At 32.5% G+C, this 20,159-nt stretch overlaps 1 protein-coding gene across 1 annotated transcript in view; it reads right to left on the bottom strand.

Moving 5' to 3' along the window:
- The window catches only part of LOC129144370 (protein eyes shut homolog), a 494,497-nt gene that overhangs the window by 123,185 nt on the left and 351,153 nt on the right, over positions 1 to 20,159 (bottom strand). The window contains exon 6 of the mRNA XM_063813140.1: positions 19,381 to 19,502. Within this exon, the coding sequence (XP_063669210.1) occupies positions 19,381 to 19,502 (122 nt within the window). The remainder of the gene's footprint in view (positions 1 to 19,380; positions 19,503 to 20,159) is intronic.

Below are 20,159 nucleotides of genomic sequence, written 5' to 3'. Positions count from 1 at the left end.
AGAGCATGCAGGATAATTTCTAGGGCTGTTCCTGCTCATAGACTTCTGATGGCTCCCCAAGTTAGATCCAGAGCTTGGTTGGGACAAGGATCTCCGTTATAGCCTGGATTGCCCAGCTTCCCAGTGGGAATGTGCATCATGGAGGCAATCACTCTCTATCTCATGCACTGGGGATTCACTCACAATTTTCTGCTGGAGCCTGCCACATGAGTTGTTACCTGCATTTTTTTTCTAAGTGCCCAAAGTTTTCTTTAACTCTTATGTTGATCTCCCGTGTTCCTTTTTGCACAGAAGTTCACAGTGTGAATCTTTACACACAATTTTGCTATTTCTAAGTAGGTGAGGTATACTAACAAAGCCTCCAATTACCCATCTGGTGAAAGAAAGGTGTTTAAAAACTTTGAAAAAGAGATAGACCCTAAAATGTAGGTATTTGTAAAGAATTCCTATACCAAGACATACGTTAATTGTGATTTACTGTGAAAAGCAAGAGCAAATATAAAGACTATACAGGCGATATAGGTCATGATTTTTTTACAAAAGAATGCAGAGTTATATTTTCTCATTCTGAAGTCAAAGAAGAATTTTATAGCTGAATCTTTTAGTACAGGACATTGGGAAACATAATGGACCATGTCTTGATGTATGGCTTTGCAATAGGTATAGAAATGTTCAAATGCACATCTTTTAAACCGATTCTGCATGAAAATTGAAGGCAAAATGTAACATGCTAACTTTGTGTGGAAAAAAAAGGATTATTAGCTCGAATAATGTGCTCTAGACACAGATCTAGGAGAAACACATAAAATGAATTCCTTAGTTTTATGTGAGCTCTTTTTGTTTGTCAGCTGGCTTATCATTTTGAAAGCTGATAGTTACTCGGGGCATGCATTGGAAATACCCACAGATTATTTAGCAAAACAACACTGATCTGAGAAGAAAGCCCTCTACAAGAAAAGAAATATCCCAAAATCAAACTAGCAATACGAAATCTTACTTACCTAGAAATACACTAATAAAAGTTATTGATTACTTACGTGATCAATTCTATAGACTGAAACAATTTAGAATAACAAATACAGAAATAAAACTTTTTACCATTAAATGTATGTCAAAACTCCCCAGCACAAGAAAAACCACAACATTGAACAACCCTTTCATCACTGATTTGGCAAGGAGTTACAGGTGACAATAAAAAATAATGTCAAATCTTAAGGGTTCTGGTGTAAGAAGTCCTAAATTCTATATATCTTCTGCTAATAACATGTCATTTGAAAAGCCAACTGATCTATATAATTTTTTATATCCTCATATAAGAAACATAAATAATATCAGTATATCATCTGGCCATAGTTATAATAAAAGTCAAATTAAAAGTTTCTATGAAACCCCTTTATTAAGATAAACATAGTAAATAGATAATTTAATTTACATTTAAAGATTTCTCATGCTGAAAAAAAGTATTGATGTTTTGAAATAGTTTATCAGAAATTATTACAAAAGGAAAATTTTCAAAAGCCCAACAAATAGGGTATAAGAGGGTGGAAATGAACTGTGAATGGGGCACAAGAAAACTTTCTAGGGTGATGGATAAGTTCTATATTTTGGGTTCAGTGGTAGTTACACAAGTAAGTGCAATTGCCAAAACTCCTTAAATTGTATATGTAAAATCTTTGCATTTTATTATGTGTAATCACAATAAAAAATGTCCAAAAGCTATTGAATACCTTATGAAAAGTCTATTTCTCTGAAAACATTGCCTCCCCCTTCCCCATAAAAAGAAAGAGTAAGGGGAAAAGTCTACTTCAAAACATAAGAAAAATGCAGGACCTTAATTATATCATTTTTTTCAGAACTTAATATCAAATTTTGATTATCTTTCAAAAAAAGAAAATACAGATTTTGCAGCAAATAATATTCTCATGTACATTTTTCCTTTATTTCCATATGTGATTACCTTTCTTCCACAGTTCAATACAAATAATTTTACTCACAAATACCATAATCCTAAATTTCACATTTTGTGTTTGTTATAGTCATGGTCATTGCCCTCCCATGCAACATTGAATCTGAAACAAACAATAACTAATGGCTTTCAATTCATTTCTAATGAGCCATTGCTGAATATGTCTGCATCATTCTGGTTTTGTTTCATGGTATTATGTTTTTACATTTTTCTTAAATTTTACGGTTTCCAGTACTTTGCATTAAAACAATTCATCATCTTTAAAAACAAATGTTAAAAAAGAAGAAAACAAGCAAAATCTATTCTTAGATATAGTACTTTTTAAAAGTCCATTTTTTTTAAATTTTAGTTTATTTTTAATTGACAAATAATAAGGCAACACTTTTAATCTGAATCTGGTATTATGGTTCTATGTGAAATAATGAGATAACCTAATACGGAATGATTTTTTTCTAACTACACCTCTAAACAAGCAAAATTATCTTTGAATATGTTTCTATGCAGTTCTGTGAATAAAATTTAAAGATTTTATGTATGGCTATGCTAAATTATAATCTTCTGGGCTTCAATAACCATAAGATATGTTTTCATAACTGCACTCAGGAGACATCAGAAGGTGTTGGGGTTGAATTGTATCTCCCCAAAAGACCTTGAGGTCCTAATCACCAGGATCTCAAAATGTGGCCTTTTTTGAAAATAGAGTCTTTACAGTGATATTCAAATGTAAGTGAATCCATTAGGGTGGAAACTAATTCAATAGGACCACTGTCTTTTAAAAAAGGGGGAAATTTTGACACAGAGATAGGCCCTCACACAGGAAGAAAACTACAAAAATTGAAGGCTGAGACGAGGGTGCTTCTTCAGAAGCCAAGGAATGCCAAAGATTGTCCTGGCAAAGTAATACAGAAGGTATACAGGGAGCTTTTTACAATTACTATGATGCCTGATAAAACTGTCTCTTCCTCCATTCTTTCAACTCAGTTTCAGTGAAATAAGAGAGTTCATTTATTCATTCAAAATAAGGTCTTTAATACCTTTTCTGTTTATCACTGCCTGTCTTCAAATAATATGCCACTTCCTGTAAAACATAATAGCCTTACAACAAGATACTGTGCTTTCCCCTTTTCTTCCTTTGTGCTACTGTTATCAAAAAGCAATTTTACTTAATCAGTTAGTTCTAAAGCCTATTTGTACAATAATTATTTGACCAATAATTGGTGGTAGGATGTATTTATCTGTCAAAGAAAGTATACTTAACTCCTGAGTTACTCCTTTTTGATAAAATTTGAACTACATGAGGTTCCAACTTTTCCAGTGAGAAAATAATAATTATTTAGTCTTTCACAAATTTGTTAAACCTTGGGAACTGAGAGATATCATACATATCAACATATGTTGCCACTGGCAACGTATGTATGATTATATACTATAAGCAGGATCAGATGATGATGATCTCAAACCATTGATGTGGAGTCACACCTGTCTTGTTCTGGTATTTAGATTTACTACTTTTTAACACTGTGATTTCTGCATAAGTTACGGAAAATATCTAAGTTTTTGTTCTTTCATATATAAAATAAACAAATAAAATCTGACTAAGAGATTTGCTCAAGAACAAAATGATACAAACTGTAAGTGTCTGCTATAGATAATTGCTTTAATTACTTGTGTGAATTTACTGAATCTGTCCAAAAGATAATTTGATAAAAACTACTCGAATATTTAATGTAGACACACTTTGATCCAGCAATTACACTTATAGTAATTTATTCTACAAATAAACATGCACACATATATACAGAGGCATATATAATTCCTCAAATAATAGATTATAATTGTAAAATATTAAAAATTCCCTGTGTCTGTTATATCTGTAAACTACAGTGTAGCTATACCATAAGAGGATGAGTGATCTACCTACCCACACATATTTTGTTCAAACCTCTGGTTTTTGTGAAGGAAAAATCTTTTAACTCTTAAAGATAGATATTGTGCCATAGATTGCTATTGCCTGAACTAAAATTTTGTCATGGCTTTGCTTTTATATTAGCACTTAGGACTTCTATGCATAAATAAGGTAAAAAAAAAAAAGCAAAACAATATCTCTGGTAACACACTAAAACTTTCATAGTTTTTATTTGATGTGTTAAGATATACATAAATAATCACAAGTTTTTAACTTATTAAATGTCAGACTTTTTCAGTTATTATATCCATTAAAAATTTTTAAACATATTTTTATAAGAGATGAAAATTTTAATGCATAGTGCTTCGTGATTTAAGGTATTTATTTAAATACTCATAAAATACAAACTAAGGAAAAAAATGCTTACAGTCATCTGGGAGCAAACCTTCACGTTGTCTGAAAGTCAGCTTTGTAGTGTCCATAAGAAAAGCAGGCCAAAGCATCAACACAAATGCCAACTGCACAGGCAGCAAAGAGCCAGATGCTGTTGGCAAAACATGCTCCAGAGTGTGGCATCTGGGTCCAATAATGGCCATACAGAGCCCCATCTGTAGCTAAAGCTGTTGACTCTGCTTTGGGGGAAGAAAAATCAGAAATAAAGAAGGCAGTTAAATTTTAAACCATGCCAGGAATAGCAGAAGGCAGGTTGCAGTCAGCATTCAAATTACATCCCTAGCCCAATTTCCTTTTTAATGTCTTGAAACTGTGTAAACACTAAACTATGTTAACTCCAGTTGTTTAGAGAGATGAGCACATATAGGTAGTTCAGTAACTTAGGACACACAAATCCGCTAAATAGATTTGATATTCCATCAGACGTTCATTTATCCAATTTTTTTCTCAAGGAATATAAGCATATGGTCCATGAAATGCAATTCTAATTTGATCTATTAAAATATGTAATTTTAAGTGTTCATTATGGTATATAATTTTCTTCAAATAGCATAAAATTTAAGACTCTTCTTTACAATTTTTATAATATTTTATTAGAATAACTCTTCACAAAGTTAAATAGGATATTCATGTATCCTTCACTGAGACTCCTTAAAGTTTTGATCAGTGGAAATTTGTGGGAAAGCTACAAAGAACCTTAAGCCTTAATCAAATAAAGTTTTTCAAAATTATAAAGAGATGATCAAAATAATCTCTTTTTAGTGTTCTTCATTTGTTGTACATATAAATATATAAAATGGAATTAGTTGATATCCAGATGATTAAAAAGATTCATCATTTATAAGATGCCACACTAATCTTATCTATGCATATATTTTTGAAAACAAGATCAATGTTTTAAATAATAAAAACTAATGATATTTAGAGTGAACTATATATCAAAAAGTTAACTAAAACCTTGTGGACAGAATATTATGTATCACCATAACCCTATGAGACATTACTATTGTTGATTCTACTTTCTAGCTAAGGAAACTGGAAGCTTGCAAATGTAATGTAAACTTACTTATCCCAATTCACACCAACCCTTAGAGACAGAATCAAACTTAATATGCAGACACTGCAGACACTGTGATTGTAGAACCCATATTTATTCTCCTTCTCCCCAATAAGATGAAAATAAAATATAACTTGATAGAATCATTTCTGTAATAGCAGAGGAATAACTAGTCAAACATATACTCTTCCATAAAAGAAACTTGTACATTGATAAATATAGTTAAAATAAGCTGTTTCAGAACTGTGTAAATGAACTAAAGGCTTGAAACAATCTCCGTGTTTATTCAAGAAAAATGATTGAATCTCATAAGCCTAATCAGCTTCGTGGTTGTAAACAACCATCCCTCTCTCCCCAGCTCTTCAATGGACTTGAAATCCAATATCATTTCAATAATGGTAGCTGAGAAACCAGCAACCTAATAGCCAGTGGAGGGGGAGGGGATAGTACAGGTATGCATTTGACTCAAAAGACCCTTCCCAAGGAATGTCACTATTTCCTTGGTTTGACAGCACTCTGAAAAACTCCATTCTCAGGGACTGACTTTATTTGACCTGACTAAAAATTCACTCTTATAAAAAACCATATATCTAGGGAATTTGTTAAAAATAATCAGTGGCAATTGCTTAATATCGCAGTGTTTGAGGCAATAATTCCAGTTGAGGGCAACTCTAGGTTGATCAATATAATCAAAGATTTAATAACTTGGGAATTAGATGTACCTAGAAGTCTTTGAAAGCTAGAAAAAATCCTGGAAAACTAGAAAACATCACAGCATGCAAGTCTATAAACAGGCCTAAGAAACATATAAACAGCCCTAATCTCTGATCTCTGACTAACCTTGAGGCTCTATACAAGCAGGAAGTAAAGAATAAAGTACAGTTGTAAACTGCCCGGCTGAGCATTGAAGACATGTCTCAACACACACACAGAGTCCTTTAGTAAAGGCTGGAAGATGTTTTAGTTCCAAAAATCTAAGAAAAATCTCTGTCAAATGATTCATTTTAGCTGACCACTAAGTTAATCAAGCAGAGACTAATATGGCCACACATGGTAAAGAACAATCCCAGTGAAACACTACACAAATATTAGAAACAACAAAAACAAAAACACTAGCTACTAGGAAAGAGTAAGATTTGATTTCCAGATGTACCAAGTTATGCTATTTTAAATGTCAAGTTACCAGAAAATATTATAAGACATACAAAGAAATAAAAGTATGGGCCATGCACAGAAATAAAACCAGTAAATAGAAACTGCCTTTGAGGACACCCGAATATTGGATTTACTTGACAAATATATTAAGTCAGCTATGGTAAACTTGTTCAAAGGGAAATATAAACTATTATATAATCAATTAAGGAAAGTAGGAGATTGATGTCTTACCAAATCAGTAATAAAAATAAAGGAATAAATTATTAAAAAATTAAAAAACAAATAGAATTTCCAGAGTTGGAAATTATAAAAACTGAAAAACAAATGTAAAAGAGAAAAACAGACAACGTCATCAAAAAGTGCGCAAAGGATAGGAACAGATACTTCTCAAAAGGAGACATTTATGTGGCCAACAAACATACGAAAAAAAGCTTATCATCACCGGTCATTAGAGAAATGCAAATCAAAACCACAATGAGATACCATTTCACGCCAGTTAGAATGGCAATCATTAAAAATCAGTAAACAACAGATGCTGGAGAGGATGTGGAGAAACAGGAATGCTTTTACACTGTTGGTGGGAGTGTAAATTAGTTGCACCACTGTGGAAGACAGTGTGGCAGTTCCTCAAGGATCTAGAACTAAAAATACCATTTGAGCCAGCAATCCCATTACTGGGTATATACCTGAAGGATTATAAATCATTCTACTATAAAAACACATCCACACGTATGTTTATTGCAACACTGTTCACAAAGCAAAGACTTGGAACCAATCCAAATGCCCACCAATGATAGATTGGATAAGGAAAATGTGGCACATATACAGCATGAAATACTCTGCAGCTATAAAAAAGGATGAGTTTATGTCCTTTGCAGAGACATGGATGAAAATGGAAACCATCATTCTCAGCAAACCAACACAGGAACAGAAAACCAAACACTGCATGTTCTCACTCATAAGTGGGAGTTCAACAATGAGCACACAGGGAGGGGAACATCACACACCAGGGCCTGTTGGGGGGTCAGGGGGATAGTGGAGGCATAGCATTAGAAGAAATACCTAATGTAAATAATGGGTTGATGGGTGCAGTAAACCACCATGGCGTGTGTATGGCACATGTAGACCTATGTAAAAAACCTGCACATTCTGTACATGTATCCCAGAACTTAAAGTATATTTAAAAAAAAAAAGTTATTGGAAAAAATAAAATAATTACTAATTGAGCAAAACAAGAGATTTAATTTGGCAGAAGAAAGAAGTAGTGAACATAAAGATAAGTTTATTAAGATAATTGTGTCTGAGGATCATCAGAAAAAAAATAAATAAATGAGTAGATCCTCAGAGATCTACTCACATATGAGTTCCAAAAGGAAAAGGGATAGATAAATGCTTTGAAAAATTAATGGCCAAAACTTTCTGAATTTTATGAACAAATGTTGATCTATACATCCATGAACCTCATCAAACTCAAAGTAGAATAAATTGAAAGAGATTGAAAGTTAATCTTGATAGTCAAACTGTAAAACACAAAGAGATAATAGTGATAGCATCGAGAAAAAAAGTGATTTATTACATACAAGGATCCACATAAGAATAACAATTGACTTCCCATCAGAAGCCACCATGTAGATAAGAAAGCAGCAGAATGATATATTTGAAGTGCTAAAAGAAAAAAAAAGACTATCAACCATGAATTCTATATCCTACAATGCTACCTTCTAAATTAAAGCAGAAATTAAGACATTTTCAGATAAACAAGAACAGGAAGATTTCATAACTAGCAGACTAACATATAAAGAATAGTAATGATAGTCCTTTAGGTTAAAATGAAAAGAAACTATAGAATCTTAATTATTCACACATAAAAATCATGAGATCCAGTAATGGTAACTATATTAGTAAATATTAAAACCAGTATAAATATGTTTTGTTCATAACTCTTTTCTCTGTATATGATTTAAAAGATGGAGCATAAAACCATAATTATAACAGTTTGTTGATGGGCTTATAATGTATAAGATATAATTTGTATCACAATAATACAACAAGGGAGTAAAAAAAGGGGAGCAATGGTGGAACAATATTTTTGCACATTATTAAAAATAAGTTGCTATTAATGCTATGTAATTGCTTTATCTTAAGAGGTTACTTATAATCCATAGGTCAACCATTAAAAATTTTTTAAATAATACAATAAATGTAACAAGGATGTTAAAGTGGTATATCAGAAAAAAATATCTATTTAACACAAAGTAAGGCAATAATGGAAGAAGGCAGGAGCAAAAGAGAAGAAGACATATAGAAAACAAATGGCATAATAGCAGAAGTAAACTCTACCTTATCAGTAATTACAGTAAATGCAAATTGAGTAAACATTCCAATCAAAAGACAAATAATGGCAGAATGTGCTTAATGAAAAAATTGTTCAACTATATGCTATTTGTAATAGATATACTTTGTATTCAATAGTGAAAACTAAATTCATAGCAAAAGGAAGGAGAACATAATGAAAATTAAAGCATAAATTAATAAAGCAGAGAATATAAAAGCAATAGAATAAGACGATGAAATCTAAAACTGGTACTTTCCAAAATTGAAAAACCATTAACTAGAATGATCAAGAAAAAACAGAGAAGACCCAGAATACAAGAATCAGAAATGAAAGAGAAGAAAATACTACACTCTTCCAAAAACAAAAAAGGATTCAAAGAGAATACTAAACAATTACATGCTAACAAATTATAAAGGCTAAATGAATTAGATAACTTTACAGAAAGGTAAAACCACTGAAAGTAACCCAAAAAAAGTATAGCATATCAATAAACTTACAATAAGCAAAGAGATTTAGTAATAAAAATGTGTTCCACAAAATAAGTACATGAGTAGATTGCTTTACCAGTGACTTTACCAAACGTTTACAGAATAATGAACACCAATCCTTCTGCAACTGTTCCAAAAGAGAAGGGGAAAATTCTTAACATGTTCTATGTGGCTAATATTACCCAGTCTAAATCCAGTCAAAGATATGACAAAAAAAGAAAAATACAGATCAATATGCCTTAGGAATACAGACCCCAAATTCCTTCATGAAATACTAGCAAATGGAATTCAGCAACATATACAAAGAAATATACATTATGACCAATTGGGATATATATTAGTTCTGCAAGGTTGGTTTTAAAATAGAAAACCACTAAATGCAATATACAATATTAATAGAATATAAGACAAATTACACATATAAACAGCTTCATTGATAGCATTTGAAAACATTCAACACATTTTATAAAAAACAAAACAAAAAAAACACTCAACAAACCAGAAACAGGAGGGAATGTCCAAAATCTGGTAAAGTGTCCCATGAAAAATCTACAGCTAACATCATACTTTATGGTGAAAGACTGCTTGATTTTCTTTTAAGCTCAGGAACAAGACACGGATATTTAGTCTGTCATTTCTAAATTCAACATTGTACTGGAAGTTGTTGGGATAATTAACCATAAAACAGAAAAAACGTATCAATATTGGAAAGGTAGGAGCAAAATTGTCTCCATTATCAGATATTAAAAATCCTAAGGAATCGACCAAAAATTATAACTAATAAATAAGTTTACTGATGTTGAAAAATACATCATCAATATACAAAAATCAGTGCTGTCTCTATACACTAGCAAAGAACAATCTGAAAATGGCATGAAGACAATTCCATTTCTAATAACATAAAAAGATTCAAATTCTTAAGAATAGATTCTAAGAAGTACAAGTATACATAGAAAACAATAAAATATTATTGAAAGAAATTAAAGAAGATTCAATAAAATCTCTATTAAAGTTATGGCTGCCATTTTCTTCAGAAAGTAACAAGCTGATACTAAAATTCATATGGAAGTACAAGGATCCCAGTTTAGCAAAACAATGATGGAACAAAAAAATAAGTTGGATTCGTATTTCCTGACTTCAAACTTACTAAAAGCTACAATAAGAGGGTGTGGTATTAGAATAAAGATAAATAGAATAGAGTGTCTAGAAATCCTTACAAGTTTGTCTAATTCATGTTAAAGTTACCAAGATAATTTAATATGGAAAGAATAGTATTTTTAAGAAATTATCCTGAGACAACTGGATATTCATGTGTAGAAGAATGAGGCTAGACCTTTACCTCACACCACACACATAAAAATTAACTAACTCAAAATGGATTATATCTCAATATAAGAGCTAAAAATATAAAGTTTATAGAAGAAAATACAGAAATAAAATTATTGTAATCTTCAGTTAGACAACAATTTCTTAGCTATGATATGAAAAGCAAAAGTGGCAAAAGAAAATGAGTCAATTGGTTGTCCTCAAAATTAAAATTGTTTGTGCCTGAAAGGACACCATGAAGAAAAAGATAACTCACATAATGGAAGAAAATATCTGCAAATCATATTTGATAATTGGCTTGTATCCAAAATATATAAAATTTCTTACAACTAAGATAAAAGGTACATAACTTCCATTCCCAAATGAGCAAATGATATGAGGAGATATTCTCCCAAAAAGAGATACACGAGGTCAGAAAGCGCATGTTAAGATGAGCTGTATTATTAGTCCTTAGGGAGATGAAAATCAAATGTGCATTGAAATACAACTTCACACCTACTAGAAGGGTTAAAAAGACAAACATCAACAAATATTGGCAAGATGTGGAGAAGTTGACACTCTCATACACTGCTGGTGGTACTGCAAAAATTATACATTCACTTTGGAAAAGAGTTTGGAAGTTCCTCTAAAAGTTAAGCACAGAGTTACTCTATGATCCAGCAATTCTACTCTAGTTTTATATGAAAAATAATTGAAAATATATGTCTGGACATGTATTGCACATGTTTATAGCAGTGTTATTCATAGTAGTCAAAAAGTTGTAATAATCAACATGTTTATCAGCTGAAAAATAAACAAATTTGCTGTAACTTTATGATGTAATGTTATCTGGCCATAAAAAAGAAACAAAGTCCTTATACCTGCTATGACATAAATCTTGAAAATATTATGCTAAGTCAAACAAACCAGTCACCAAAAAACATATATTGCATGATTCCATTTATATGAAATGTCCAGAACAGACAAATCCTAGAGATAGAAAGTCGATTAGGGGGACTTTATTTATTTCAAGGGGGAAGAAGGAAATGGGGAGAGGCTATGGTAATGGTATGAGTTCCTTTGGAATAATACAAGTATTCTAACATTAGATAGTGGTGATCGTTGTACTTCTCTACTAAGCTACTAAATCTATAGTAGTTCTCTCCTTTTCCATGGTTTTGCTTTCTGGTTTCAGTTACCAGCAGTCAACCATGCTCTAAAAATAGATGAATATAGTATAATAAGATATTTTGAGAGAGAGAGAGAGACCACATTGACACACTTTTATTACAGTATGTTATGATTTTTCTATTTAATTAGTAGTTATTGTTGTTAATCTCTTAATGTGCCTAACTTATATTTAAACTTCACCATAGTTATATATAGAAAAATACATAATTTATATATAGATGGTCCCCAACTGGTTTGACGTGATGTCTTGTCTTTACAATGGGATAAAAGCAATTTACATTAAGTAGAAACTACACTTCAAGTACGCTTACAACAATTATGTTTTTTTGCTTTCAGTGGAGTATTCAATAAATTACATGAGATATTCAATAATTTATTATAAAATAGGAATTGTGTTTTTCTCCACCGGTAAGTTAATGTAGGTTCTGAGCATGTTTAAGGGAGGCTAGGATAAGCTATGATATTCAGTAAGTATATTAAATACTTACAAGTACATTTCCAACTTACAATTTTTGTCAATATACAATGGGTTTATCAGAAAAATAACCCTATTGTAAGTTAAGGGATATGTGTAACCCTGTATAGAGTTCGGTGCTATCTTTGATTTTCAGACATCCACTGGGGGTCTTGGAACATATCTCCCTTGGAATAGTAAAGGGGGACTATTGTACTGAATTGTACACCTAAAAAGGTGAATTGTATGGTATGTTAATTATGTCTCAATAAAATTATTATTTAGAAAGATAATTGGTAAGGAAATTCCTAAGTTGTAAGTCATCCTATTTATATGCAACATATGGAATACATACATTATGCTCATCTCATTAATATAGCATATTTAGTGACTGCTCTTTCCTCTTTACAATCTAGAAAAGCCAATATGAATATAATGTTCATATTAATACATTATCTTTATAATCACAAAGAAGAAGCACATTCAGAAAATCTGATTCAGCTAAACTTTAAATTTTATATCCAGATAAAATGCAACAAATATCTGAAATATGAAAATAAATAAAGCAAATAATATATCAAAAATCTTAGGAATGATGAAATGACTAAGAGTTTGTCTTAATTTAGGTAACAAAATCTCCTGAAACATTTATACATTTAAATCACTAGGAGTTCACAATAAGCCATGTCAGGGTTATCTAGAAAGACTGATTATGTATCATGAATATTAAAGTATTTTGAATTAAGCCTTGTAGATGCTGTTTATTTTGTTTTCAATTTTTAAGACTTCTATATCAAATGTGATACTTTTATTTAAATAAAATTAATACCATGTTGGACAATAAATTAATATTTGAGTCCTCTCATTTTGTTGGGATATATAAGAATATTTTGAACCAATAGGTGGACAAACATAAGTGATGTATTTCATACACACACACACACACACACACGTGTATTTAACTCATATGTATAAGACATTGTTTTGGGAAGGAGCAAAGTAGCTTCTGATAGCCAGGATATTCAGGAGCTAGCCATATAGTATAAAGCAGGTTTAGAGCTAGGTGTAAGTGTTCTTCTGATGACCATTTCAACAATTTCATAGAACATCAGTATCAGACATGGCTAATCTATGCAAATAAGAGATCACAAAAACTAGACTAACTTATAATCTTATCAAATAGAGACAAAACCAGGAACATCACCCAAACAAAAGACTAACAAAACAATCCCCTGTCATGGCTAATATAAGTAATTGGTACCTCTTTTGAAAACATTGGTTTTCACTTCTTTCTTGTCTTTTCCTCCATCCTCCTAGGTAAGACTTACCATAAACCTAATAATAAAATTCTGCTCCCTTCTTGACAACTTATCCAGAGCAAAGACGCACTGTTTGAAACCATCCCCCAAAATACAAGTAGCAAGCTCAGGTCGGTAAGTCCTTTCTAACATCCTTTTATTTAGATATCCCTGTGGATCTACATGATGTGTTTTCTCCCTTGTTGCAATGAGTTATAAACCCAACTTTTGCAACCCTAGGTGTGTTCCCAGTGGTGTTTGTCTGGTGACTGCCAACAGCATCAACGCACACATACACAAATGCATATACAAGTTATCTTAAGAAATTATAGGAAGAGCTAAACGCCAAAAAAAGGATATATCAGAGTCTCAATGAAAGAAATACTAGAAAATTTATAGTACATATTATAGGTTATAATTAATTGATGTAAGAAAAATAAAACATAGATAACAATGAATATTATGTTTTTAGTTCATCAAAAGTTTATTATTTCTCCTAATATACAGGTGGAAAGGTTATTAATATCAATTTGTGTTCATACATCAACTTAATAATTGCTAATGTCACAAAAATGTCTCTGGGTCTTTTTATTTTTATATATCTTTAACTAATCCTAACTATTGGCATTGTGAGTTTTCCTATATTACCAAAATTATTTATTTATCTTTTTTTGTCACATAGTATCTATGCCATTATTGCCAGCTATTGTGGAATTCAATTTAATAAAGCAAACTGCCTACTGTTGAACAGTCTGCACCTTATAACCCACTTTAATCACCAAAAAATTAGAAACATTTGTGAAAAGTTTTACAGGCATGAGATAATCCAGAATTCTCAACCTTAATCACAAGGCAAAAGAGAATGTATGATTTATTTTGGAGGACATTCTGAAATAATTTTAACATTTTCCTTTGTAAAATAATCATCTGAGTGTGTTTGTATGCAATTCATCTGCTTCTGAACAAGAAAAGGATTTAGTTATGATATACTTGATTATGCATCTACATAAGAGATGCAATGTATACCAAACAAATCTAGGATTAAAAATTATTTACCAAGGGCAGGGCATGGTGGCTCATGCCTATAATCTGAGCACTTTGGGAGGCCGAGGCGGGCAGGTCACTTGAGATCAGGAGTTCGAGACCAGCCTGGCTAACATGGTGAAACTCATGAAACTCCATCTCTACTACAAATACAAAAATTATCCAGGCATGATGTCAGGCACCTGTAATCCTAGCTACTCGGAGGCTGAGGCAGGAGAATTACTTGAACCCAGGAGGTGGAGGTTTCAGTGAGCCAAGATCATGCCACTGCACTCCAGCCTGGGAAACAGAGTGAGAGTCTGCCTTAAAAAAAAAATTTACAAATATATACATGGTTATTAAGCTTTTGGAATAATAGCAATAGCTACTAAGAATTTCTTTTTCATGTGTATGCATCATTTTAGATTTAGGGAGTACATGTGCAACTGTTACATGGATATATTGCATGATGCTGGAGTTTGGGGTACAAATGATCCCATCACCCAGGTAGTGAGCATAGTATCCAACAGTCAGTTTTTCAACCCATACTTACCTCCTTCCCTTCCCACTCTAGAATTCCCCAGTGTTTATTACTGCCATCTTTATGTCCACGAGTACCCAGTGTTTAGCTTCCACTTATAAGTGAGAACATATGATATTTGGTTTTATGTTTCTGTATTAATTCACCTAGAATAATGGCCTCAAGCTACATCCATGTTGCTGCAAAGAACATGACTTTGTTCTTCTTCGTGGCTGCATAGTAGTCCATGGTGTATATGAACCACATTTTCTTTATGCAATCCCATGTTGATGGGAACCTAGGTTAGTTCTATGTCTTTGCTATGGTGAGTAGCACTGAGATGACTACATGAGTGCATGTATCTTTTTGGTAGAATGATTTATTTACTTTTGGATATATTCCCAGTAATGGGATTGGTGGGTGAAATGGTAGTTCTATGTTAAGTTTTTGAGAAATCTCCAAACTGCTCTCCACAGTAGCTGAATTAATTTATATCCCAACAACAGTGTTTAAACGTTCTCTTTTCTCCAATGCCTCATCAGCATCTGTTGGTTTTTTAACTTTTTAATAATAACAATGCTGATGTGTGTGAGATATTGTCTCATTGTGGTTTTAATTTGGATTTCTCTGATTAATGATGTTGAGCATTTTTTTCATATGTTTATGGGGCACTTGTTAAATGCATATCTCAAAATGTCAGAAAGATATCAAACTAATGATCTAATATCATACTTGGAAAACCAGAAACAAGAGCAAACTAATTCCAAACCTAGCAAAAGAAAAGAACTAAAATCAGAGCAGAACTGAACAAAATTAAGACCCCAAAATCCAGGGAAATAATCAACTTAAACAGAAGTTGGTTTTTTGAAAGCATAAACAAGATTGATAAACCACTGTCTACATTAACAAAGAAAAAACCACAGAAGATCCAAATAAGTACAGTCAGAGATGACAAAGGTGACATTACAACTGATCTCACAGAAGTAGAATGATTCTGAGAGACCCTTATGAACACCTCCATACACATAAACTAGAAAATCTAAAGGAAATGGGTAAATACCTGGTAACACACAACCTCTCAAGATTGAATGAGAAAAAAATTCAAATCCTGAAAACACCAAGTTTTGAAATTGAATCAGTAATTTAAAAAAAACGACCTGCCAACAAAATAAAGCCCCAGACCAGATGGATTCACGCCAAATTTTACTAGATGTAAAAAGAAAAGCTGGTACCCATTCTACTGTAACTCTTCCAAAAAAAAAAAAAATGAAGTCGAAGGAACTCCTCCCTAACTCACTCTATGAACCAGTATTATCGAGATACCAAAACCTGGAAAAGATACAACACAAAAAGAAAACTACAGGCCAATACACCTTATGACTCTCAACAAAATACTAGGAAGCCAAATATGGCAGCACATCAAAAAGTTAATTCTCCAACTAAGCTTCATTCCTGGGATGAAACTGTTTCACCATACACAAATCAATAAATGTGATTCACTGCATAAACAGAATTAAAAACAAAAAACACATGATGATCCCAATAGAAGTGGAAAATTCTGCTATGATATTCAACATCATGTTAAAAATCCTAAATAGATTAGGTATCTAAGAAACATATCTCAAAATAATAAGAGCCATCTATGGTAAACCCACAGCCAACATCATACTAAATGGGCAAAGTCTACAAGCATTCCCCGGGAGGACTGGAACAAGCCCAGCCTCACAACTTCTATTCAACACAGTACCGGAAGTCCAAGCCAGAGCTATCAGGCAAGAGAAATAAATAAAAGGTATCCAAAAAGTAACAAAATAAGTCAAACTATCTCTCCTTACTGATGATATGATTCTACACCTAGAAGATGCTGAAGACTCCACCAAAAGGCTCCTGGAACTTATAAAAAATTTGGTAAAGTTTCAGGACACAAAATCGATGTATACAAATCAGTAACATTTCTATGCACCAATAACATTCAAGCTGAGAGCCAAATCAAGAATCCATTTACAATATGCAATCCCATTTACAATAGCACACACACCAAAAACAAAAAACAAACAAACAAACAAAAAAGCAAGGAATATATCTAATCAAGGATGTGAAAGATCTGTACAAGGAGAACTACAAAACGCTGCTAAAAGTAATCAGTAATGACACAAACAAATGAAAAAATACCCCGTGTTCATGGCTTGGAAGAATCCATATCATTAAAATGGCCATAATGCCCAAAGCATGCACAGATTCAACCTATCAACCTACGAATGTCATTTTTCACAGAATTAGAGAAAAACTATACTAAAATGTATGTAGAATGAAAAAAGAAGTTGAATAACTAAAGCAATCTTAGAGAGGAAATAAAAAAAGATGGAGGCATCATTTTACCTGACTTCAAACTATACATAAGTCTACAGTAACCAAAAACAGCATGGCAGCATTGCACTGGTAAAACAACAACAATAACAGACACATAGATCAGTGGAACAGAATAGCAAAACCAGAAATAAAGCAACATACTGACAGCCGTCTAATATTTGATAAATCAACAAAAATTAGCAATGAGGGAAGGACCCCCTATTCAATAAATGGTGCTGGGAAAATTGGCTGTCCATATGCAGAGGACTGAAACTGGACCCTTACCTTTTACTATACACAAAAAAGTAACCCAGGATGGACTAAATATATAAATATAAGACCTCTGACTATAAGAATCCTAGAAGAAAACCTAGAAAACACCATTCTGGACATCAGCCTTGATAAATAATTTATGAGTGAGTCCACAAAAGCAACTGCAACAAAACCAAAAATTGACAAGTAAGATTAAGCTAAGGAGCTTCTGCATAGCAAAGGAAACTATCAACAGAGTAAACAGACAACTGACAGAATGGGAAAAATAAAGCGGAGTATTCTCCCCATGTGATAGTCTGAAATATAGTCTGAAACCAGGGGCACAATGCACTGCGGAAAGCCGTAGGGACCTCTGCCCTTGAAAGCGGGGTATTGTCCAAGGTTTCTCCCCATATGATAGTCTGAAATATGGCCTCCTGGGATGAGAAAGACCTGACCGTCCCCCAGCCCAACACCCGTAAAGGGTCTGTGCTGAGGAGGATTAGTAAAAGAGGAAAGCATCTTGCAGCTGAGATAGAGGAAGGCCACTGTCTCCTGCCTGTCCCTGGGAACTGAATGTCTCGGTATAAAACCCGATTGTACATTTGTTCAATGCTGAGATCAGAGAAAAACCGCCCTATGGTGGGAGGCAAGACATGTTTGCAGCAATGCTGCCTTGTTATTCTTTACTCCACTGACATGTTTGGGTGGAGAGAAACATAAATCTGGCTTACGTGCATGTCCAGTCATAGTACCTTCCCTTGAACTTAATTATGACATAGATTCTATTGCTCACATATTTGTTGCTGACCTTCTCCTTATTATCACCCTGCCCTCCTACTACATTCCTTTTTGCTGAAATAATGAAGATAATAATCAATAAAAACTGAGGGAACTCAGAGGCCGGTGCAGGTCCTTGGTATGCTGAGTGCCGGTCCCCTGGGCCCACTGTTGTTTCTCTATTAAAAAAAAAAAAAAAAAAGAATGGGAAAAATAGTCACGATTTATGCATCCAATAAAGGTGTGATACGCTGAATCTATAAGGAACTTATTCAACAAGCAAAAAACAACTCCATTAAAAGGTGGGCATAATACATAAACACCTACTCAGAATTTCTATTTGGAGTTTCTTCAGAATTCTCATCTAATAACTAATTAATACAATTGAATTATGGAATATGTGGATAATTTATATTATAAAATATATCAAAAATTTTATTAAATTATCCAAACTCAAAATAATCTCTAAGTAAAAAATTGGAAGTTTTAATTTAGTGGACTCACTCCTTTCTTGTCATAGTGTGGTAGTTCTCATACTGCATGGAAAGGTCCAAAACAATGTTAAGATGGCAAAAACATGTTTTGAAGAAGTAAATGCATTTGTATCATTACCATATTGGAACATTGCCTTTTCAAGTTAAAATTTGTTTATACTTTGTTGACATCTGGCCTTCAGTGTTTTCAAATTTCAAATGATTGTGACACCATCTTGTCAGTAAATGGCTCTTCATTGCTGGATGGTTATTTTAATTAAATGTATCTAAAGTGAAAATAATGTCTGGATGTATCCCAAGGACACTGAGCACTCCAAGTAATTTCATGAAGAAAACTAAAAATATGTTACTCACCGATAGCTTTTGTAAAGGTCAGTACAGGTGGAATTGTTCTTGCAAGGATTCATTTTACACTCATTGGATTCTTGTTCACAAAAATTTCCTTCCCAATCAGATAGGCACACACACTGGTAGCTCTAAGAGAATATGAAATTATATATTTTTAGGCTATTTCTTACTATTAAGCCTATAATACAGATATTACTCCTGGCTATTTTGATATCTCTGTCAATTTATAATTTTTTTAGTTTTATAGAATGCCAATACTCCCCCCAAATGACTTTTACCACATTTTTAAAACCGTGTGAACAGTATTCTTTAGTATCTAATTAAATAAAGTTTAGTAGTAAGCCAATAGATTCTACAGAAGGTATTAAAGATTTATGCATTATGCTCACAATGTAGAACTATCATCTTTGTTAAATGTTTTAAAAGAAAAATAGCATGTTAGTCATATGATGGTAGATGATGGAGTATAACTAAATAACTAATTAAACAACTCAGCAACTAGCTCACAAGTTAAAAATACAAGTATAAATAAGGAAACTTTTGACAGATTTATTGTTACAGATAAATATTTAAAATAAATTAACAGACTTTTGGTTAATTAAAATCGTAAAACTTTTCATGGTGTTTTTCTGAAACAGAGAGTTGCCCTATGACAATGTAATTCAGAATGCTAGAGGTAAAATTTTGCTTTCCTAGTATTGGGCAAACAAACAAACAAAAGAAACACTTTAAATTACTCTGTGAAAATACTTTCTATATGAAAAATATTTTTGAAGAATAGAGCT

Source organism: Pan troglodytes, chromosome 5 (assembly GCF_028858775.2).
Source record: "Pan troglodytes isolate AG18354 chromosome 5, NHGRI_mPanTro3-v2.0_pri, whole genome shotgun sequence".
NCBI classification, from domain to species: Eukaryota; Metazoa; Chordata; class Mammalia; order Primates; family Hominidae; genus Pan; species Pan troglodytes.
The sequence above is the reverse complement of the archived record's forward strand: the minus strand, read 5'-3'. Positions and strand labels throughout refer to the sequence as shown.